The 25,412-nt window shown below is 39.0% G+C and overlaps 2 protein-coding genes across 4 annotated transcripts in view; one reads left to right on the top strand and one right to left on the bottom strand.

Annotated features, from left to right (window-relative positions):
• The window catches only part of nr1i2 (nuclear receptor subfamily 1, group I, member 2), a 42,302-nt gene extending 19,198 nt beyond the window's left edge, over positions 1-23,104 (top strand). Inside the window, exons 2-9 of one of the 3 annotated variants that reach the window (XM_063006357.1) lie at positions 3,723-3,890; positions 9,178-9,308; positions 10,275-10,444; positions 11,830-12,050; positions 12,334-12,479; positions 15,570-15,686; positions 22,343-22,448; positions 22,643-23,104. In XM_063006357.1, coding sequence (XP_062862427.1) covers positions 3,745-3,890; positions 9,178-9,308; positions 10,275-10,444; positions 11,830-12,050; positions 12,334-12,479; positions 15,570-15,686; positions 22,343-22,448; positions 22,643-22,784 — 1,179 coding nt within the window. In that variant the 5' untranslated portion in view covers positions 3,723-3,744 and the 3' untranslated portion in view covers positions 22,785-23,104. Of the gene's footprint in view, positions 1-3,722; positions 3,891-6,278; positions 6,573-9,177; positions 9,309-10,274; positions 10,445-11,829; positions 12,051-12,333; positions 12,480-15,569; positions 15,687-22,342; positions 22,449-22,642 lie in introns of those variants that run through there. The other 2 variants (XM_063006358.1, XM_063006359.1) reach the window with 2 other exon arrangements.
• Positions 20,048-22,349, bottom strand: LOC134324493 (uncharacterized). Its single transcript, XM_063006360.1, has 2 exons — positions 22,092-22,349; positions 20,048-21,177 (listed from the first exon to the last, which is right to left on the bottom strand). The coding sequence occupies exon 2, from the start codon at positions 21,047-21,049 to the stop codon at positions 20,144-20,146; it is 906 nt and encodes a 301-aa protein (XP_062862430.1). The 5' UTR covers positions 21,050-21,177; positions 22,092-22,349; the 3' UTR covers positions 20,048-20,143.
• Positions 23,105-25,412: the final 2,308 nt, after the last annotated feature.

Here is a 25,412-nt window from a genome sequence, read left to right as displayed (position 1 = left end):
GAAAGTTATAACTAGCAGAAAATAATTGGAGTTCTTCATTATTCAGTCCACTCTATGATAAAGTCCATTGTAAGTTCTAGGGTTGCTATGTATATACTATGAGGACGAAGGTGTGTGAACACCGGACCATGGGCTTGTTAAACAGATCATTGTAAAACTCAAATGCTCAGATTACTTTTTAATGACTTGAAATTGATGTTTGCAGATTTTTGATTGAACATGTAAATTCAGCCCCAGTGCCAACACAGTACTTTGCTCAGATTTATCACTGTTAGAGCTTAAAGCTATTAGATTGTTGAACACACATCTATCACATTTCCATTAAATCTGTGATGTATTATGTTGCTTATTACCACATTCACAGCTTGAAACCAAACCAGTTTCTCAAACTTTAAATGATCTTTGGTCACAAGGACAGTAGGTAAGTAGGATTAATAAGGTTAGTAAGAGGTTTGGAAAACAAAAATGGCCCCTCTTACATAATCACACAGTGAGTTATTTGGAAGATTAGATTTATTCCCAGGCTAGGAAAAGATTACTGAAAGGGCAGAGAAAATAAACAAGAGGCATATCAGGGGAAGGAAACTAAATAAGCAGTGACGTAAGCAGTCCAAAGTGTCACGTTACCTCAACAAGCCATTATTAAAAAGCCCCTTAGTTCATAATATGGCCTGATGGCTCTCTGGGACTCCTGAAAAAATATCTGTCAAGAAATGTTGATTGATGATTGAGCACTGCAGTGACACTGAAATGGTGGTGGTGTGTTAGTGTGTGTTGTGCTGGTATGAGTGGATCAGACACAGCAGCCAGTCATGTCTATGTAGATGCCCAACCGGTCGATATCACCACTTTGATTTAAACCTGGCCGACACCCATTGCGGAGACAGAATGCTTCGAGGCTGCGTGTGACCTTGCATTTTCTTTTATTTTTTGAATAAAGCGAGTTGTGCTGAGGCACGAACGAGGATGTGGAAGGTTGTGCCTCATTAGTGGCTGCATTAGAGTCAGTGATTGTGTGAGGTAGATTCTATAGGTGTGCGGCGTTACCACACAGGGACTCAGGCTGAGCCGGAAGCCGGCGTGACCAGCGCTGATGGTAGTCAGTCTAACGTGGCTACCAAGACAATGTGTGATTTTCAGCTCGGCTTGCCTGAGTGGAGTGTGAGCGGTGTGTGTGAGGTGTGCAGTGTGTGAGGTGTGTGTGTGATGCGTTTCGTTCTGCTCAGTAAGAGGAAGGTCTTCCGCTGGAACGTTTCTGTGAGGACGTACGTTCAGCATGGTACGTTAAGCTATCGTTTAACTCTGCACTCTGAATAAGTGTTGTTAGAAGTTATAACTAGTTTATAAAGATTTTATTGATGCATCCATTTAATGCAGTGAGAGGAATTTGTAGTATTACTATTTACTGTTTTGTTTTATTATTTTAGTCAGTAACTGTCGTATTTACATTCAAAGATTTACATATAGGGGATCTGATTGAAACATCTTTATATCTGATTTAATGCAGGAGTTTAGGCCAGTATTGAGAGTCAGGACTCAACCAATCAATCGATCAATCAGTCACGGCTGCTTTTGTCATTTCCTCCACCTTCCAGAACCAGGTAGAAACCATCAGCAGCTCTGATGCTGCGAGCGGTCACCAGGTCTCTGTAACCAGACACAAATTATATTTTGGTGGAATTTATTTATTGCTCCTTTATGAGTTTATTTTAAGGATTTTCTTGCTTCTTTAACCACCTACTGCACTAAAACTATTAATTGTTTGTTTGTTTGTTTATTAGGATTTTAACGTCATGTTTTACACTTTGGTTACATTCATGACAGGAACGGTAGTTATTCATTACACAAGGTTTATCAGTTCACAAGTTTTATATCAAGCACAGTCTTGGACAATTTTAGTATCTTCAATTCACCTCACTAGCATGTCTTTGGACTGTGGGAGGAAACCGGAGCACCCGGAGTAAACCCACGCAGACACGGGGAGAACATGCAAACTCCACACAGAAAGGACCCGGACCGCCGCACCTGGGGTTCGAACCCAGGACCTTCTTGCTGTGAGGCGACAGTGCTACCCACTAAGCCACCGTGCCGCCCCTAAAACTATTAAAAGCACCAGTTGCATCTATTTGACCTATTAAATGACCAACTGAATGTAAAGGCAGAACCACACTGGTGTGGGAATTTTATATACAGTATTATCCAGTTTTATTTTGTTATTATTTTATATACAGTATTATATAGTTTTATTTTTTTATTTTATATACAGTATTATTTTTTAATTTTTGTATTATTTATTATTTTATATACTGTATTATATATTTTTATTTTTTTATTATTTTATATACAGTATTATTTTTTCAATTTTGTATTATTTATTATTTTATATACAGTATTATATATTTTTAGTTTTTTATTTTATATACAGTATTATATATTTTTAGTTTTTATTATTTATATACAGTATTATATAGTAAATTTTTTTCATAAATTTCATAAATTTATATACATTATTAGTTTTTTCATTTATATACAATATTTTTTTATTTTATGTACAGTATTATATATTTTATATATTTTTTATATACAGTATTTTTTTTTTTTATATATACAGTATTGTTTTAATATTTTTATTATTTTATATACAGTATTATTTTATTTTTTAAATATTTTAATACAGTATTATGTTATTATTTTTATTATTTTATATACAGTATTTTTTATTTTATGTACAGTTATATGTTTTACTTTTTATGTATAGTATTATCTATTTTTATATTTGATTATTTTCTATACAGTATATTATTTTATATATAGTTTTTTATGTTACTTTTATTTAATATTTTATATACAGTAGTATGATGTATTCTTTAATTATTTTTTTCTATTTATTTATGCATTGCGTTCGAGGAGGGTATATTGCTGCTCACGTGCCCTCCGGCGTGTGTACAGTCCTTCTGGACACCTTCTTTAATGCCCGTGCTTCTGCACAGGCGCCTCTATCTGCTAACCAGGGTCCTTACACAGCGTTTGAAGACCCCAAACCCACTTAGTTGGGCCTTTTTCCCACCCAGCAGACTAGTGGCCAATTTCTGTCTGCTGCAGGCACTGCCACAGCAGAGGTGAGATTCGAATCGGGGTGTTCAGAATCTCGGCACTGGTGTGCTGGTGGAATATCGCCTTTTATATATAATATTTTATATACAGTAATATTTATTATTTTGTTATTATTTTATATACATTATTATAATCTTTCACTCTTGTCACTGTAACACAACAATTGTTCTGTCTGGTGCTTTGCTTTGATCTGTTCTGTTTGCCCTGTTTTCTTTATCCTGCACTGTTCCTGTATTGTTCTGCACGTGTTTACATGAGGAACGGTGTTTGGTTTGTACTGTGTTTGTACTGTATTTGTACTGTATTTGTACTGTACACACCGTATATGGATGGAATGTCAATAAAACCCACGTGACTTGTTTTTCTTCCACACACAAAGCTACTATTTGCATTTCTGATTGATGATAACTTCATTTTATTGCCTGATACTGAGCAATTACATCAATCGATCAATCAATCCATATACTCTGTCTGTCTGTCTGTCTGTCTGTCTGTCTGTCTGTCTGTCTGTCTGTTTGTCCGTTCATAACTGTGCCAATTGTGGCAGTTGGCATGGATTAATAACGCTGGCATCTCTCTCTCTCTGTCTCTCTTGTTGACTTTATAAGATAGTGTTTGTCAGGGTTCAGGATGAGCACTGAGAGCAGGGAGCCGGACGAGTCGGGAGTGGAAGAAGCGGAGGGGGACGACCCCAAAGTTTGCCAAGTATGTGGAGATACGGCGACGGGCTACCACTTCAATGCCATGACCTGTGAGGGGTGCAAGGGCTTCTTCAGGTGGGTACTAACACGTACATTAACAAACTGGCCTTGTTTGATGGAACACACACACACACACACACGGTCTATAAGTGTGGGTAGTGAATGCATAAATGTGTGTGTGTGTGTGTGGATGAGACAGGATGAGTGAGTGTAAGTGAGCAAGGCCAATTTGTTTAAAAAAATGACATTTTATTAAGTGTGTGTGTGTGTTTGTGTTATCACAAGGTTTTTTTTTTTACTGCTGCTAAATGTCTACCCCACACCCGCACCCACCCACACACACACATAAACACAGACACACACACACGGCCGTGTCCCTGCTCACTTAGTGACTCACACATGCCTTCATTTCATTTCAAGCCTGGTCTGAATTGAATGGTACACAGATTGACCATCACCGGTGCTCCACTATAAATCAATCCTAAACGCTTTAGGATTATAATGTACGGCGCATCTTTCTGGATTTTCTGTGTCCTCGTCTGTGTTGTGGCGGCTTCACTGCAGTAAATTTATCAGGTTTCATGTTGTACACCGATCAGCCATAACAATAAAACCATCTCCTTGTTTCTACACTCACTGTCCATTTTATCAGCTCCACTTACCATATAGAAGCACTTTGTAGTTCTACAATTACTGACTGTAGTCCATCTGTTTCTCTACATGCTTTGTTAGCCCCCTTTCATGCTGTTCTTTAATGATCAGGACCCCCACAGGACCACCACAGAGCAGGTATTATTTAGGTGGTGGATGATTTTCAGCACTGCAGTGACACTGACATGGTGGTGGTGTGTTAGTGTGTGTTGTGCTGGTATGAGTGGATCAGACACAGCAGCGCTGCTGGAGTTTTTATACACATCGCTGTCACTGCTGGACTGAGAATAGTCCACCAACCAAAAGCGCCCCGTGGGCAGTGTCCTGTCACCACTGATGAAGGTCTAGAAGATGACCGACTCAAACAGCAGCAATAGATGAGCGATCGTCTCTGACTTTACATCTACAAGGTGGACCGACTAGGTAGGAGTGTCTAACAGAGTGGACAGTGAGTGGACACGGTATTTTAAAGCTCCAGCAGCGCTGCTGTGTCTGATCCACTCATACCAGCACAACACACACTAACACACCACCACCATGTCAGTGTCACTGCAGTGCTGAGAATCATTAACCACCTAAATAATACCTGCTCTGTGGGGGTCCTGACCATTGAAGAACAGGGTGAAAGGGGTTAACAAAGCATGTAAAGAAATAGATGGACTACAGTCAGTAATTGTAGAACTACAAAGTGCTTCTATATAGTAAGTGGAGCTGATAAAATGGACAGTGAGTGTAGAAACAAGGAGGTGGTTTTAATGTTATGGCTGATCAGTGTATATATTGCTGATGTCTGTTCTGTCGAAAATAGTCCACAGATCACACTTGATTCTCACCCTTCATCTCACACTCAGAAATTGGAGGCACCTTGCTGCGTTGTGTTGGGTTTGCTCCTGGGTTTACGTAACCACAACTCAGACAAAACAGGAGTCCTTGGGTCCTGGTGACCCGCCCTGCTCCCTACCGATGGAGTAAATTGAGAAAAAAGCTTTTAATAAAAAGATACTGTAGGTTTAAAATGAAACAGGCCTCTATTTGGAACTGTTAAACCTAGAACCTACAGGGGTTGGACAAAATAACTGAAACACCTGGTTCTAGACCACAATAATTTATTAGTATGGTGTAGGGCCTCCTTTTGCGGCCAATACAGCATCAATTCGTCTTGGAAATGACATATACAAGTCCTGCACAGTGGTCAGAGGGATTTTAAGCCATTCTTCTTGCAGGATAGTGGCCAGGTCACTACGTGATGCTGGTGGAGGAAAACGTTTCCTGACTCGCTTCTCCAAAACACCCCAAAGTGGCTCAATAATATTTAGATCTGGTGACTGTGCAGGCCATGGGAGATGTTCAACTTCACTTTCATGTTCATCAAACCAATCTTTCACCAGTCTTGCTGTGTGTATTGGTGCATTGTCATCCTGATACACGGCACCGCCATTGGATGCACATGGTCCTCCAGAATGGTTCGGTAGTCCTTGGCAGTGACGCGCCCATCTAGCACAAGTATTGGGCCAAGGGAATGCCATGATATGGCAGCCCAAACCATCACTGATCCACCCCCATGCTTCACTCTAAGCATGCAACAGTCTGGGTGGTACGCTTCTTTGGGGCTTCTCCACACCGTAACTCTCCCGGATGTGGGGAAAACAGTAAAGGTGGACTCATCAGAGAACAATACATGTTTCACATTGTCCACAGCCCAAGATTTGCGCTCCTTGCACCATTGAAACCGACGTTTGGCATCGGCACGAGTGACCAAAGGTTTGGCTATAGCAGCCCGGCCGTGTATATTGACCCTGTGGAGCTCCCGACGGACAGTTCTGGTGGAAACAGGAGAGTTGAGGTGCACATTTAATTCTGCCGTGATTTGGGCAGCCGTGGTTTTATGTTTTTTGGATACAATCCGGGTTAGCACCCGAACATCCCTTTCAGACAGCTTCCTCTTGCGTCCACAGTTAATCCTGTTGGATGTGGTTTGTCCTTCTTGGTGGTATGCTGACATTACCCTGGATACCGTGGCTCTTGATACATCACAAAGACTTGCTGTCTTGGTCACAGATGCGCCAGCAAGACGTGCACCAACAATTTGTCCTCTTTTGAACTCTGGTATGTCAACCTTAATGTTGTGTGCATTGCAATATTTTGAGCAAAACTGTGCTCTTACCCTGCTAATTGAACCTTCACACTCTGCTCTTACTGGTGCAATGTGCAATTAATGAAGGTTGGCCACCAGACTGGTCCAATTTAGCCATGAAACCTCCCACACTAAAATGACAGGTGTTTCAGTTATTTTGTCCAACCCCTGTAGGAACTCTGTTTAATTATTACATTACACAGCCGTAAGGATGCTTTGAGATGAATTTCAATGTCGATTATGAACCCAATCTGACTGAGACACGCTCTGATATCATGAAAAGCTCTCCCAGAAGAGTGGGGGCTGTTATAGCCACGAGGAAATGCCACTGCATGTTACTATCATAGTTTTTAATGTGCTGGTCAGGTGTGTACTTACTTTTGCCCATACAGGCCACCCACAGTTATTGCTGCCCCTAGTAAACATGTGTAAACAGTATCATAATTAATTTGCTTAGTGGCACGGTGGCTCGGTGGGTAGCACTGTTGCCTCACAGCAAGAAGGTCCTGGGTTCGATTCCCGGGTGGATCCGTCTTTGATCCTTTCTGTGTGGAGTTTGCATGTTCTCCCCGTGTCTGTGTGGGTTTCCTCCGAGAGCTCCGGTTTACTCCCACAGTCCAAAGACAGAGATACTAAAAATTGTCCCAGTAAGCAGAAGGTTCCTGGTTTGAACCCCACCACTGCCAGGCTGCCACCGTTGGGCCCTTGAGCAAGGCCCTTAACCCTCAATTGCTTAGACAGTATACTGTCACAGTACTGAAGGTCACTTTGGTTAAAAGCGTCTGCTAAATGCTGAAAATGTAAATGTAAATCTCAGACTACTTTTTCCTTATTTATGAACCATTTATTGTTTAGATATCTGTCTCGTCTTTTAATTAATCTGTATTTTTGTCTCACTAACGAACAGATAAAGTTTCCCATTTTATTAATCAATTTTATTAATGACAAAATAAATGTGAAACCTATTTAAATTTGATGTAGAAAAAAACGACACATAAAAACATCATGTTGTGATTTACCACCCTATAGATCTTTACCTTATACCTCCTTTGTAATGTTGTTTAGATGCGGCATATAATACGGTGTATGAAAATGTATAAAAATGATCATTCATAAATAATTATGGCTTATTACAGAAGTATGCGCCACAATACCCACCAGCACGCCATATAAGATCCGTCACATAGCAGACGTGCCTTGAGTTTAATGCTTGGACACAGTTTATTTATATTCTTGCTTATTCTTTCCTCTGTAAATAACGTTGTTCGGGGCGTACGTCTGTACGTCTGTAACATTTATAAATGACTGTCGTTAGCGAGTGGCTTTTTCAAAATTTTCTTTATTAAACACACTGAAGTAATGGATTCACGGACCGTGGGAATCTAACGAGCCGTCTGTACACGATGGTTCTCCAGCGCTTCACCACTAATGCACTTCTGCAGACCAATTTTACCTATTTGTGGATAAATGGGGCATTTGAAGCTGATAAAGGCCAGAACACTGTCAGCACGGACGTACGGCTTCATAACATATTCTACAACCGGCGCAGTAGGACGGTCGGGCGCTGTATTTATCGCTGAAGTGGCGTCGTGTGTAGAAAACAGACACAAAATGTACCGTAGGTGGGTGAAGTGGAAGCCTGGCTTCATCCATTAGATAATGTTCTCCACAATTATCACAACCCCCAACCCCAGGAACAAAATATTCTTTATTGTTTATTTATTTTATACAAAGTGACACACTGCTTTGTTAGCCCCCTTTCACCCTGTTCTTCAGTGGTCAGGACCCCCACAGGACCACCACAGAGCAGGTATTATTTAGGTGGTGGATCATTCTCAGCACTGCAGTGGCACTGACATGGTGGTGGTGTGTTAGTGTGTGTTGTGCTGGTATGAGTGGATCAGACACAGCACAGCTGCTGGAGTTTTTAAACACCTCACTGTGACTGCTGGACTGAGAATAGTCCACCAACCAAAAATATCCAGCCAACAGCGCCCCTTGGGCAGCGTCCTGTGACCACTGATGAAGGTCTAGAAGATGACCGACTCAAACAGCAGCAATAGATGAGCGATCGTCTCTGACTTTACATCTACAAGGTGGACCGACTAGGTAAGAGTGTCTAATAGAGTGGACAGTGAGTGGACACGGTATTTAAAAACTCCAGCAGCGCTGCTGTGTCTGATCCACTCATACCAGCACAACACAAACTAACACACCACCACCATGTCAGTGCAGTGCTGAGAATGATCCACCACCTAAATAATACCTGCTCTGTGGTGGTCCTGACCATTGAAGAACAGGGTGAAAGCAGATTAAAACAATATGTAGAGAAACAGATGGACTACAGTCAGTAATTGTAGAACTACAAAATGCTCCTATATGGTAAGTGGAGCTGATAAAATGGACAGTAAGTGTAGAAACCATGTTTATGCCTGGATGAATACTGTTGTTGTTGTTTTTATCTCTTTTTTTTCTTGATGTTAAATTTGCCCCCTAACACAATATATAATGCAATCTTTAGTCTCCAGATTCTGATCTGTGTGTGTGTGTGTGTGTGTGTGTGTGTGTGTGTTGCAGACGAGCCATGAAGGGGAGGCCTAATTTTCGCTGCGCATTCCAGAACAAGTGCGTCATCACGAAGAGTAACCGTCGTCAGTGCCAGTCCTGCCGCCTGCAGAAATGCCTCTCGATCGGCATGTTGAAAGAGTGTGAGTTCATCCAAACGCTTCAGTTAATACACACATATAAACACACACACACACACACACACACACACACACACACACACACACACACACACACACACACACACACACACACACACACACACACACACACACACACACACACACACACACACACACACACACACACACACACACACACACACACACACACACACACACACACACACACACTGCTTAGTTCCTGTTCCTGTTATTCCAGTTTGTTTTGGTTAGTTCCAGTAAGCTGTTATGTTGGGTATCGTGTTCTTACAGCCAAAACAGTGCCAAAGCAACACCATAACAGCACCATAACAGTACTGTAACAGTACCATAGCAGCACCAAAACAGTACCAAACCAGTGCTATAACAGCATCATAGCAGCACCGTACCAGCATCATAATACCACCATAACAGTACCAAAGCAGCACCGTAGCAGTACTATAACAGTACCAAAACTGCACCATAACAGTACCATAACATCACCAAAACAGTACCATAACAGCATCATAGCGGCCCTGTACCAGCATCATAACAGCACCAAAACAGTACCATAACAGTACCAAAGCAGCACCATAACAGTACCACACCAGTGCCATAACAGCATCATAGCGGCATCGTACCAGCATCATAACAACACCAAAACAGTACCATAACAGCGCCAAAGCAGCACCATAACAGTACCGTAACAGTAGCATAACAGTGTCAAAGCAGCACCAAAACAGTACCAAAGCAGCACCATAACAGTACCAAAGCAGCACCATAACAGTAACATAAAAGAACCATAAAAGTACCATAACAGCACCATAACAGTACCAAAACAGTTAGTGGCCATAGTGGCGCTCACAGCATACAAATAATCATGATGTTTTCATTTTAGTTTGACTAAATATATGTGAGTGTGTGTGTGTGTGTGTGCGTGCGTGTGTGCGTGTGTGTGTGTGTGATCAGTGATCATGTCGGACAAGGACGTAGAGAAACGGAGGATGCTCATTCTGAAGAAGAGGATGGCCGAGGAACCCATCCCACTCTCACAGGAACAGGACGTCGTCATCCAAGAGCTGCTCTCTGCTCACAGGAAGACCTTCGACACGACCTTCTCCAACGTCAGTCACTTCCGGGTCAGTATTTAACCCTCCTGCACCTACAAACTCGGATTCAGAGAGCGAGAACGGCCACCCGCAAGTTAAATATGTGTGTGATGAATTTTAGATTTATTGTAAATAAAATAGACATTGTTAGGGACACTGTAATAATGTCATTATTAACAAACATGGCATTCTATATAATAATAATAATATTTTTAAAAGTATTTATATATACAGCGGTACCTTGAAACTCGATGTCAGTCGGTTCTGGGAGTCGCGTCGAGTTTAAAAGACGTTGAGTTTTAAGGTATTTTTTCTCATAAGGATGTTTGGGAAACATTCATATTTCCTATGAAGTGTGACGGCGGTGCACAAAACCTAACGTGACTTATTGTAGTAAAAAAATTTCCCCACATAGGGCGTCGAGTTTCAAAGATTTTGAGTTTAAGGGACGTTGAGTTACAAGGTACCGCTGTATTATTTTTGGAGTCAAAAGAGCACATGTAAGGTTGGCCACTAGATTGGGTATTGTTTGTATTTTAGCGATTCCGATTCTGATTTTGTTTATCGATTCTTCATTTTGATTACAAAATGATAAAAAAAAATGTTTATTTACCAAAAACATCTTTATTCTTTTTAGTGTTAACTAAATGTTCACAAAGTAAATAGACTAAAATGTACTAAGTAAAGATTCAAGAGAATTAACACATCACAGATTCTTATGACTGCGTGTTACAAAACGTCCCAACTTTTTTGTAAATTGAAACAGCACCAAGTAAAACTAGCACCAAATCTAAGGTGTGAGCCACTTGATATCAAAAAGAACAACCCAGTAAATCACAGAGCAAAGCCAGCGTGTGATTGGTGGTAAATAAACACATTTTGAGTGTGAAAGTGGTCTCACGCGAGACGTTTTTAAAATTTAACAAAAATAGAATTTGGCGCCCAGATGGCGCAGCTCTCTTAGAGTTGGAATCTCAGCTCTGGTACCGGTCGGCTGGGCGCCTTCTAACGGGCACAGTTGGCAGTGCCTGCAGCAGACAAGAATTGGCCACCGGTCTGCTGGGTGGGAAAGACAGGGCTAATAAATGGGCGGGGTCTTCAAACGCTGAGTAGGGAGCCTGATCAGTTGCCCGAGGCGCCTGTACAGAAGTGGAAGAACGGGGAGATTGGTGCGTGGCTCTCTGTGCACAATACCGAAGCACAAGCGTATAAGAAGGGGTTGAGAGGACTGCACACGCATCGGAGGGGGTGTGGGGCAGGCGAATATACCCTCCTCAGACGGACTAATTGGCTACACTGAAATTGGGAAAAAAGGCAGACAATGGTCCGGTCTAAGAGCAGGTTTGTTTCGAATTAGAAATGTGTTTAATTCTGTTCTGCTTACACTAAGATGTTGCGTGTTGTCTGGACCGCAGCCCCTGGACCGGGATGAGAACCCCATGTCCGAATACACAGAAAGGTCCTCGGTCGCCGGGCAGTTCGGCTCCTCCATACCCACCATGTTCCATTCCGTGGAAGCGGAGAGCATTTTCGGGGAGGAAAAGACGAAGTTCACCACGCTCGGTCACGTGGCGGACCTCAGCACCTACATGATCCAGAACATCATCAGTTTCGCCAAGCTGCTCAAAAGCTTCAGGTACTGGTGCTTCACGTCGAATGGGATTGGTTGAAACTGTTGTGTTTCTGGTACTCCTGATGGTTTGTGGGTAATAGATGTGTTAGCTGTGGCTGTTACTAGTGTACAGTCGAATCTGTAGCAGCTTCGTATTAATGCACACGAGCTGATGCAGCGCTCGTTTCGTAGATAGTGTTCACTTACTTTCGGCCACGTCGTTCCTGCAGCATTTTTCATCACTATCCTCCACACTGGTGGCTTCGAAGCTTCGACCTTAGTGTTTTATTTGCATCTTTTGGTGCAGGTCTCTGTCTATAGAGGACCAGATTGCTCTGCTGAAGGGTGCAGCGTTCGAAATCATCCAGATGCGGTTCAACATGCTGTTTAACGAGAAGACCGGGATCTGGGAGTGCGGCTCGCTGCAATACTGCATGAACGATGCCCAGCGCGGTGAGTCTCACCACATTACTGGATTCAGGTCAAAGAATCTAGAACCGACAGACCAGAAGAACCCTGTTGAGCAAACCGAGGGCAACAGTGGCAGGAAAAAGTCCCTTAAATTACAGGAAGAACCTTGAGAGGAACCAGACTCAGCAGGAACCTCCATCCTCCTGGGGTGGCCTGGAGGATCATTTAACTGATTTCAGTTCCTCATTATTCAGTCCAGTCTGTGATAAAGTCTGTAGTGAGTTCTGGACATTTACAATTTAAACACGCCTGGTACCCGTTACATCTAGCAGGAGCAGCATTATTGGCACGGCTGAGTCTCAGTCTCGGCTTCAGCTTTAGGTGGGTAAACAGGTTCCCATCAGAACCATCATAGGGTAAACAACAGAAAATGTAGTAAAAAAGTGATCTTCTGGGAGTGGTGTTGAGTTATAAAGACGTTGAGTTTCAAGGTATTTTTCCCCATAAGGATGTTTGGGAAACCTGTTAATGCGTCCATGGTCCCGTGGAGCTGCAGATATTTTAGTCTCATGTGAAATAATGAGGTTATTTTTGACACCTATACACTGAAAATAGCACAAATATAAAAAAACACAGTTAAATATAATAAAAGCTGCACTTTAGCTTTACTTCTTTATTGTTTCTTGCTTCTTTAATGGTTCTGAAGAGCATCTGATTCTCATAGCTAATTAACCAGACCTCTGGGTAATTAATCACATGTTATGATGCACTTTGTGGTTTTGGAAATGTGCCTGTAATGTTAAATATAATCCAAGAATCACCAAAAAACTGTCGAGTAAACCTAATATCACTCTTTAAGCTCCTGCTTGTGCTTTTTCCTTTCATGATCAGCAACAAAACGTATTCAAGCTTTGTGAGCATTCTACGTTTAATTGGTTAGGATAGTGGGCACATGGATGTTCTGTGCTTACATGGAACACAGTGTAAGTTCTGCTGTGTTCTTCACTGTAAACCCTGGTGGGTAGAATCCCTGCAGCTCGGCTCACCTACATTACAAAGCGTAAGACCGGCTAACAAGCTCTAGTTGTACAGAAGAGAACAGGGAGTCTTCACTTGTAATGAACAGAAATACGTGGTGCCCGTCACAAACGATCTTCTTACTGAAGATTTCTGGATCTCACCTGCTGAGAGAACTGTCATGTGGGTGAAGATGTCAATCCTGTGTAATGCCAGTCAGACCCAGATTGCCTTTCAGTACAATTTATCCCATAAAACTGGGCACAAAATGGTTCATTTATTGACTGAAAAGATGATTTTCAGCCCTTTTTAGCCCTGTGTGAGTGAGTAGTAATAATAAATAGTAATTAATACTATAATAATTATCATCACAATAATAATAATAATTATTATTATTATTCTAGCAAAAAACAGTTGTTTTTTTATAATAAAAAATAAATAAAATAGTGTAAAAATAATGTTATAATAATAATAAATAAATATTATTATTGCAGTGAAAACCTGTTGTTTTATAATAATAATAATATAATAATAATAGTAATAATAATAAATATTATGATTGCAGTGAAAACCTGTTGTTTTATAATAATAATAATAATATAATAATAATAATAATAATAAATATTATTATTGCAGTAAAAACCTGTTGTTTTATGATAATAATAATAATAATAATATAATAATAATAGTAATAATAATAAATATTATGATTGCAGTGAAAACCTGTTGTTTTATAATAATAATAATAATATAATAATAATAATAATAAATATTATTATTGCAGTAAAAACCTGTTGTTTTATGATAATAATAATAATAATAATAATATAATAATAATAATAATAATAATAATAAATATTATTATTGCAGTAAAAACCTGTTGTTTTATGATAATAATAATAATATAATAATAATAATAATAATACTAAATATTATTATTGCAGTGAAAACCTGTTGTTTTATGATAATAATAATAATAATAATATAATAATAATAATAATAATACTAAATATTATGATTGCAGTGAAAACCTGTTGTTTTATAATAATAATAATAATAATAATAATAATAATATAATAATAAATATTATTATTGCAGTAAAAACCTGTTGTTTTATGATAATAATAATATAATAATAATAATACTAAATATTATTATTGCAGTGAAAACCTGTTGTTTTATAATAATAATAATATTAATAATAATAATAATAATAAATATTATTATTACAGTGAAAACCTGTTGTTTTATAATAATACTACTACTAATAATAATAATACTAAATATTATTATTGCAGTGAAAACCTGTTGTTTTATAATAATAATAATTATTATTATCATTATAGCAGTTATAATAATAATTTAAATAATTTAATATAAAAAGCAGCTATTTTTTATAATAATAATTATTATAATAATAATTTTAGCCCTGTGTAACTGAGTAGCTGCCTTCCTTAGCCACCAAGTCAACCAGGTAACCAAATGTATTTGACAATTAGGTTAAATTGCAGACCTGTCTAGCAATGTAAAGCAGGCTAGAAGATCTCAAGATGCAGCACAAAGTCATTGCTAGGGCTCCGAGACTCCACCGAACCACAGTGCAAGCTGTTATTCACGAATGTAGTAAACTTGGCACATTGGTGAACCCGTTCAGGAGTGTCCGGCTTACCAAAGTGACACAAGGAACGCAGATGAACATCAGATATGATGGAGGTAGTGTGAGGTAATGAAGCTTTAACAATCCAACAGGCTGGATTAAACAACCTGGTGGGCCGTATGTTGTTTGCCCCCCACTGGTTTAGATGTACCAAGTCAGATAGTTGTGTTTTTTATTGCTGCTGCTTGTGCAAGCTTTACAGAGATCAGATTTGTTGATTGTGGATAGAAATAGGGACATTTTTGACCTCCAGTAGGTAAACAAAAAGTAAAACAAATACAAGTTGTGTAAGTACACTACACTTGGACAGGCCTGAAAAAATAATAATAAATCAATTTATGACCCATGATAGTTACGTCATGCTTTTCACTGATGTCTCAAAATTCTTGTTTTTCCTCCATGTCCTTTTACTTTCGCTTCCTTCGACCTCCTCTGATTGGATGTCTGTCTCCTCTCAGCTGGATTTCAGCACCACTTGCTGGATCCTCTGATGAAGTTCCACTACACGCTGCGCCGGCTGCACCTACATGAGGAAGAGTATTTACTGATGCAGGTCATGTCCCTCTTCTCACCAGGTACATCACACACACACACTTCACCGTGTTTACTCCTAACACTCTAGTACAGGATTATCGTACGCCAGAGCCAGTGTGAGCCAACCTCACAAACGGTAAAGGGCAAAGGTCAGTGTTACACATTGGACAAAACACCAACTTCCACTCAGTTACCTACTCTTGTACTCACGCTGAGGGGCAAATTTCAGAAAAGTCTGGAGTTGCTGCTTTCTGTATCACCCTTAATAATAATTAAATCACTAATTAATACTAAAATTATTGTCATCACAATAATAATAATTATTATTATAGCTGTAGATATCATAGTGAAAAGCCATCATGTTTATAATAGTAATAATAGTAATAATGGGAATAATAATTATTATTGTTATAGCAAAAAGCAGTTGTTTTCATAATACTAATAATTACAATAATAATAATAATAATAATAATAGATATAATTGTAGCAAAAAGCTGTTTTATAATAACAATAATAATAATAAACAAATATTATTATGATTATTATATAATCATAATAATTATGATAAAAATAATAATAATGATGATTAAAAATAATAATAATTATAATATGAATAATAATAATGATTATTATAATAATTATAATTGTAATAGTCAAGTCAAGTCAAGTCAACTTTATTTATATAGCGCTTTTTACAATATACATTGTCTCAAAGCAACTTTACAAAATCCAGGACCATCAGATACAAAAACCCCTGTTGAGCAAGCCGAGGGCGACTGTGGCAAGGAAAAACTCCCTGAAAATTACAGGAAGAAACCTTGAGAGGAACCAGACTCAACAGGGCCCATCCTTCTTGGGTGGCCTGGAGGATACTTTAAATAAATACACGATTTACACAAATCATACAAACACAGAATTGAATGATCTAAAAGTCATAACTGGTAATAAATAGATAAATAAACAATTAAATAATAATAGAGTTGTTATCCGCTCTAGTCTTCAATAAAGTCTGTAGTGATTTCTTGTCGTTGCAATTACTCCAGACCCGTCACATCTGACAGGAGCAGCATCGTTGTCCCGGCAGTCTCGACTTTAATCCTTAACCTCGGCGGGTAAACAGATTTCCATCAGAATGCCCTCGGGGTAAAACAACAGAGAATGTAGTTAATAATGTACAATGCTAGTTGACAAACAGTTTTACAGAGAGTTTTAGACTCCGGCAGCCCTAATTATTACAGCATAACTAAAAGGGAGAGCGAGCAGGTAACAAGGTCATGAAGGCTTTCACAGGACATCAGCGCCCACCTCTCCTACCCAAACCGGAGTGATCGGACAAGAGAGGCAGAACGACAGCGACCCAACATCCCTGATCACCACAAGTTTCTATGACCAAGAACCCCCAAGCTCTGCGCCTTTGTCTATATTAATCAAAAGCCTGAGAAAATAAATATGTTTTCAGTTTAGACTTAAACATTGAGACTGTGTCCGAATACCGAACAGAGGCAGGAAGATTATTCCAAAGTTGTGGAGCTTTGTAAGAAAATGCTCTTCCACCAGCTGTGGTCTTTTTAATTTTAGGAACTATAAGTAACCCTGCATCTTGTGAACGAAGTGGACGTGCTGGGTTGTAGTAATTAATAAGCTCACTCAGATACTGTGGAGCCAGACCATGTAGCGCTTTATAGGTTAGTAAAAGTATTTTGTAATCAATGCGAAATTTAACTGGCAGCCAGTGTAGAGATGATAGAACAGGAGTGATATGATCAAATTTTTTAGTTCTAGTTAGCACTCGAGCTGCTGCATTTTGAACTAACTGGAGTTTGTTTATGGATTTACCAGAGCATCCAGTTAGAAGAGCATTACAATAATCTAACCGAGAAGTTATAAACGCATGGATCAGTTTTTCGGCGTTATTAACAGATAGTATATTTCTTATTTTAGAGATATTACGCAAATGATAGAAAGCAACTCTAGTAATATTATTAATGTGTGTATCAAAGGAGAGATCTGAATCTATTGTGACACCTAAGTTTTTTACATCTGGGCTGGGAGTAACAGAGAACGTGTTTAAGTTTAGCACCAGGTTAGACAACTTGTCTCTTGCAGCTTTAGAGCCAACAAGTATAACCTCAGTTTTATCTGAATTAAGTAAAAGAAAATTACACGACATCCAGTTTTTTATGTCGTTTACACAATCTTCTATCTTACTGATTGTGTCAGTATCATTTGGTTTGGCTGATATATACAGCTGTGTGTCATCTGCATAGCAGTGAAAGTTTATGCCATGTTTATGAATAATTTCACCTAGTGGAAGCATATAGAGTGTAAATAATAGCGGTCCAAGTACCGACCCCTGTGGAACACCACACTTTACTTTTGTAGTTTCTGAGCATTTATTATTTACATAAACGAATTGAGAGCGGTCAGTCAAATATGATTGAAACCAAGAGAGTGCGAGTCCTTTAACACCTACTGTATTTTCTAGCCTCTCCAGTAAAATGTTATGATCGACCGTATCAAACGCTGCACTAAGATCTAATAGAACAAGAAAAGAGACACATCCATTATCAGAAGACATTAACAACTCGTTAACTACTCTAATTAATGCGGTTTCGGTACTATGGTTGGGTCTAAATCCTGATTGAAATTTTTCATGAATACAATTTTCATTCGAATAAGAACATAGCTGTTTGGAAACGACTTTTTCTAATATCTTTGAGACAAAAGGAAGGTTTGAAATTGGCCTATAATTAGATAAAATATGTGGATCAAGATTAGGTTTTTTAATCAGGGGTTTAATAACGGCACTTTTAAACAATTTAGGTACATACCCAAGGCTAAGGGATGCATTGATTAATGTAAGCAGGGGCTCTACAATAGCTGGGAGTAAATCTTTAAGTAAACGAGTTGGAACAGGATCGAGTATACACGATGATGACTTCGATGATTTAATCAACACAGTTAGTTCATTTTGGGAGATTGGATTAAAGGAATTTAGTTGGATTAACTCGTTACTATTATCACCAATGCTGCTCGGAGTGAGTCCAGACTTAACATTGGCAAGTGACACACTTTGACTCTGAAGTCGTATTTTTTCTATCTTGTCATTAAAGAATTTTAAAAAATCATCGCTGGTACAGTCAGGTGGTATATTAGATTCAGTTTCATTGACGTTTTTAGTTAATTTGGACACTGTCTCAAAAAGGAATCTAGGATTGTTTTTATTTTTCTCTATTAGGGATGAATAATATAAAGATTTAGCTTTTATAAGTGCATGTTTATACTCAGTTAGAGCATCTTTCCAAGCAATCTTATACACCTCCAGTGTAGTGTGACGCCACTTACGTTCTAATTTCCGTGCTGCTTGTTTAAGTGCGCATGTGTGGTCATTGTACCAAGGAGCAAGTTTTTTCTCCCTAATCAGTTTAGTTTTGAGTGGGGCTACGTTATCTAAGGTTGTGCGCAGTACGGTCTCTAGGTTTTGAGTTGCCTGATCTAGTTCTTTAGGTTCTGATGCTGATATATTTGGTAATTCTGGTAGGCAGTTTATGAACGCTGCTGCAGTTGCAGATGTAATAGTGCGCTTATATTTAAAACGATTTGGTTGCTGTATATTATCGGACAGGGACACTTCATATATTAGTAGGGAGTGATCAGAGATTAAGTCATTCTGTGGTATAATTTCCAGGTTGTCTATGTTTATACCATAAGTAAGTATTAAATCTAAGGTATGTTTACAGCGGTGAGTGGGTCCCGTTACATTTTGGGTGATGCCTAAGGATTCTAAAATAGAGTCAAACGCAATTTTGAGTGGATTACACTTATCCTCATAATGGATATTAAAGTCACCAACAATTAGAGCTTTCTTAGTTGATAAAACTAATTTAGAAAGAAAATCGGCAAATTCGTTAAGAAATTCTGAGTAAGGACCAGGGGGTCGATAAACAGTAACCAGTTTAAACATACTATTTTTATCAGATGAACATTTATTGGTTATGTCAGAGATAAGAACTTCAAACGAGTTTGTTATGGGAGATGATTTTACAGTAAGACCTATGTCTTTATCATAAATTGCGGCTATTCCTCCACCACGACCGCTAAGACGTGGCTTATGTTCATAACTGTAACCCGGCGGAGATGCTTCATTTAAACCTAGATACTCATCAGGTCTAGCCCAGGTCTCGGTTAAACACAGGGCACTAAGACAATTATCTGTAATTATTTCATTTACAATTACTGTTTTGCATGCAAGTGACCTGATGTTTAGAAGTCCTAACTTTAGTTTAACTTTACTAGGGTTTTCATGATGCTCATTTAGATTAATTTTAATTAAGTTATTATGACATACTTTTTGATTTTGTTTTGGCTTACACCTGCCACGGTAAACAGACACAGTCTCAATGGTTTGTGACCTAAGGATTCCAGGTGACGTCCGATGGCGACTCGCAGACAGTCGGTTAGGCCTGTTAGTCTGCTGCCTGGTCTTGGCTCTGGATAGTCATTTAACACTATCTGCCGCTACACTAACGCGGTGGTAAAGCCTGTCACCTATGCTGCAAGAAATGCGAGCAGCACCCTCCCACGTGGGGTGGACACCATCCCGCTTCAAAAGACCAGGCCTTCCCTCAAAGGTGGACCAGTTATCTACAAAATCAATGCAGTTTTCTGAGCACCATTTAGACATCCAGCGGTTCAGCGACAACAACCTGCTATAGGTTTCGCCACTGGGTCGAATCGGTAAGGGGCCAGAGCACACTACTGCCTCAGACATCGACCTAGCTAACTCACACACCTCTTTAACATTACTCTTAGTAACCTCAGACTGCCGTAAGCGAACATCATTAGTGCCGACGTGGATAACAATCTTCGAAAATCTACGATTAGCATTAGCCAGCACTTTTAGATTTGCTCTGATGTCAGGCGCCCTGGCCCCCGGAATACAGGTGACTATGGTTGCTGGTGTCTCTATGGGGGTTGCAATACGCACGTGTCGGAGCTGAGAATCTCCTATAACCAGAGCACTTACATTAACAGGCTTCTCAGCGGGTGGGTCACTGAGTGGGGAAAACCTGTTGGACACGTGCAACTGAGATGGTCGGTGCTTTTCCCTACGACTATGTCGCCGAGACGTCACCCAGTCGCCCCGCTGTGAGGGCTCTAATGCCGGAGTCTGGGGTTCTGTACCTGAACTGCTGGCATTCGGGACTGCTACAGCTGAATCTAAACACTCACTAGTAGTAGTCTGTTCTAACGCCCGAATGCGCCCTTCTAACACTGAGATCTTCTCCGTCAGACTAACAACTAATCTACACTTATCACATGTAAAGTTATCACTAAACACGGAGAAGGAATAACTGAACATATTACACTCGGAACATGGATACAAAGCTCCTGCTGGGGCCATAGTAACAAAGTAATATACTTAGCTTTACAAGATGAGTTGGAGATGATGTTTATGTTGGATTCACCGGCGCTTCTGCTGGTAGTCACAGAAGAACGGCTTTAATTCCGGATGAAACAGGCGATGATGAGCTGGAATACAAAAACCACCAACCAAACAACACAAACGCGCTTCGTTCGGACAAAAGCGGCTGTAATTCTAAAGGAAAACGGTGTTATGCGCTGGTGTACTAAACAAATAAACGCGCTTCCTACGAACAGAAACGGTTATAACTCCCCACAAAACAGAGGTGTTTTAAGAGCTGAAATACAGAACACAACCAAACACAAACGTGCTTCGTGCGGACCGAAAACGGTTTTAATTCTGGATAATTATGATGTTTATGCGCTGAAGTACAAAAACAAACAAAACCGGCTTCGTTCGGATGCCGGTAGCAGAAGTTTCCTAGTTTCCAACACAGCACGAATTTACGTTAGTAAACACAAGCGCTTTTTTACGATAAACAAAATAAAACTAAATCAACAACACACGGAAGATTAACGTATAAATTATATGTTTAAAACATACGTATATAAAAAGTTATTTAGCTAAAGGCTACAAACAAACAACTAGGCTAGCGTCTCAGCGTGCGTACCACCGGAAGTGACGTGACGAGGTCTAAAATTAATAATAATTTCAATAATAATAATTATAATAATAATAATATTTACAAAAATATTATTAATAATAATAATTACAATAATAATAATAAAAATATTATTATTGCAGTGAAAACCTGTTATGTTTTGAAATAATAATAATAATAATTACAATAATAATAATAATAAAATGTTATTATTGTTGCAGTGAAAACCTGTTGTTTTATAATAATAATAATGGTTCTTATAATCATTTTTATTTAGTTCTTATTATTATTAATGGTGTTGTTATTATTATTATTATTGTTGTTATTATTATTACTATTATTATTATTGTGACAAGTGTGTTTAGTTTTATAACAATAAACCTACATGTCATCTTTGTATAATAATAAAATAATAAGTACCTGGGTGAAGACAGAGATGTGGACTTGACAGTGTACAGAAAGCTCCTGCAGCTTCTCTCCCCGTCCATAACGAGAACGTTCCAGGTTTCCAACGTTCCAACGAGATGTTCAGACAGCGATCTCAGTATTGATTCTAATATGATGTTTATTTACAGTCTGAATGAAACTCTGTGTGTTTTGCTGCTAGTGTGTGAAAGTCCACGTGTACAGAATGAAACTGAGTTTATAATTAAATCATTTCTGCGTGACAGACCGGCTGGGAGTGACGCAGAACACGGTGATCGATAAGATACAGGAGAGTATAGCGCTCACACTGGTGACTTACATCGAGAGCAAGCGGAAAGGACCAAAAAAACAGTAAGTTCTGCTCCCAGAGCATAGATAGTTAGACAGACAGACGTATATATATATATAGCTAGCTAGATAGATAGATGGATGGATGGATGGATGGATGGACGGACAGATCCCAAGTATAAAGTAAAAACATTTAAAGCTCTCATTTTAAACATGTAAAGCTCTCACTGTAAATTTTGTCTCTCGTTTTTTTCCAGTCTGCTGTTCCCGAAGATCATGGCTTGTCTGACAGAATTAAGAACTATGAACGAGGAGTACAGCAAGCAGGTTCTGCAGATCCAGGACATTCAGCCCGAGGTGTCGCCCCTCATGCTGGAGATCGTGAGCAGCCACTGCTGACCCTCGCCACTGTCGTCCGACCACTAAGCATCACAAGCTGGACTTTTGTGGACGTGTTTAGCACAGCTGGATTACTCTGTGAGTGGATTACAGATGCATCTTTGTTTTGTGTCAAAATCTCAGTTTTATTATCGTGGGTCTGTTGCGTTGTTGTGTGTGTTTGAAAAAGTGTTTAAACAATGTGGGTCTGTTTGCTCTGTCTTGTGTTTGATAATGCCAGCCATACTTTAAAATGGTTCAAATGTAAGGAAAAGGTACGGTGGCTCGCTGAGGGACATCATGACAGCATTTACAGAGCAAAGAAAAGATGAAAACAGCATTAAGGGAAACGCAAATACATTATCAGGAATACAGACACATTGCATCTCAAATATGCTGCATTTCAAGTAACCTGCTTAAAAATACTGCAATTAAAAAAATGCTGCATTAACAAAAACAATGCAATTCAAAAACGCTGCATTAACAAAAACACTGCATTAACAAAAAATCTGCACTAACAAAAACGCTGCATTAAGAAAAACGCTGCAATTTAAAAACGCTGCAATTTAAAAAAGCTGCATTGACAAAAACGCTGCAATTTTAAAAAGCTGCATTTTAAAAATGCTGCATTAACAAAAAACAATGCATTAAAAAACAATGAGTTAACTAAAACAATGTATTAAGAGAAACAAAGCATTAACAAAAAACAGTGAAATTTAAAACACTGCATTAACTAAAAACTGAAATTTAAAAATGCTGTATTAACTAAAAAAATGAAATTCAAAAACGCTGCATTAACTAAAAACAATGCATTAACAAAAATGCTGAAATTTAAAAACTCTGCAACAACAAAATCACTGCAATTCAAAAACGCTGCATTAACAAAAACAATGCATTAACAAACACTACATTAACGGAAATAAAATACATTTTAAAAACGCTGCATTTAAGGGTCGCTCACACCGGAAATTCTCCTGGCCACTAGGGGCACTATATAAATCTAGCTGTTGACATTGCAACCAAACTGTGAGCAAAGCAGAAGCTAAACAAGAAAAGATTCTTTGTAGAGAATCTGATGTTGGTCTGACGTCTAATTTTCAGAGACGTAGTACCAAACTTAGCTGAGCTTTCTGCTGTAGCTGTGCGACTGTACAGCAGCTTTCAATAGCAGGCAGTCAAAATGATAAAGTGCCCCCTAGTGGCCGGGAGCATTTCCGGAGTGAGTGTCATGCTGTTAATGCAGAGTTTTTTTAATGCTGCATTCCTGGCTATGCATTTGTGTTTTCCTTAATGCTGTTGTGCTCTCAGTAAATTTGCTTTGTAAATGTTGTCGTGATGTCACTCAGCGCCCCACCGTACAAATACGAATAACATAAAGGACACTTTCGGTGTGAGAAACTTGACAAAGAAAAGTACGATTTGATGTCAGCCAGCGAGTGCCTTTTTTCTACCGTCTTTTGTCTACAAAAAAATGAACCACGCTCGCTCGGTCGAACTGGCTCAGACGAATCCATGCAGTTTGCAAGTTTGAGCCCAAGAGTTGTGATGTCACAATAACAGTAACGGCATGTAACCGTCGGCAACAACGGTCATGTAATATACTTCCAGTGCGTAAATTACTTTATACTTACACGCATCATGTGAAAAAATATATACATTTAATATTAAAAAACAACATTATTTAGACACTACAGTTATTGTTAGCAGGTACAGCTTTGAGATGATCGTGATCAGTGAAATAATGAGCATCGTGAAGCACTGGGGTTCAATTTTGGCTCAATTCTATTGGTAAACCGCTTAGTGACGTATCTTGCTCACACGTCTGTACTTTGTCTAAATGTCGTCTTTATTTTTCAACACTTTTATCCTTTTTAACTACACAAACACAACATGAATACAATGCAAGTGATGGCTGAGGGCCATTCTCAGGGGCCAAAAACCTGCAGCTTGAAAGAGGAGGGGATTAAACCAAGTCCAGTACATGAACTGCTGAGCCACCAGTGCATAGATAAACCGAATACAGGTGTACACGGGGTCCTAAATAAAAGTGAAGGGACTTGGCAACATCTAAATTTAGGGTCTATCTAGTATAACAAACCTGCTGCCCGACTCTTTTACCTCCTCAGATTGTAGAACTTCAGGGAAACGACGTCTAAGTGATTTACGATGGCGGATTTGAATATATGCAACGTGTCGGACAGTCGTGAGACGTTTTTTATGATGTATCACTTTGTCGATGTTCAGAGCGAACGCTGTGATCAGGTTTTAAAGCGGGTAGTGATCTCACGTAACCAAATAAACCCTAAACAAACACAGTAACTGAGAGTACAGACCAAACTACACACCTTTAGAGAACAATAATGAATTCCACAACATTATATTCAATCTATGAGCATTCCAACACATTCCAGCTGTTACTCCGAACACACAGTAGTACAACGTTAATACTAAAGATTAACAGCTTCATCTGTCTCATCTACGTCTTAGGATGAGTAAATATCAAGGTCTGTTCTAACACATTTCACTGTACTAGGAAGAAAACAAAAGCTTCAAACTCAGGGTCGTGCTAATATTAATCAGTATCTTAAAAATCATATAAAAATATATATACATACATTAATATATACATATACAGGAGTACAGTACAAT

This window comes from Trichomycterus rosablanca, chromosome 12, assembly GCF_030014385.1.
Source record: "Trichomycterus rosablanca isolate fTriRos1 chromosome 12, fTriRos1.hap1, whole genome shotgun sequence".
In the NCBI taxonomy this organism is placed as follows: Eukaryota; Metazoa; Chordata; class Actinopteri; order Siluriformes; family Trichomycteridae; genus Trichomycterus; species Trichomycterus rosablanca.
Note: the sequence above shows the minus strand (reverse complement) of the source record. Positions and strands in the feature narration are given on the sequence as shown.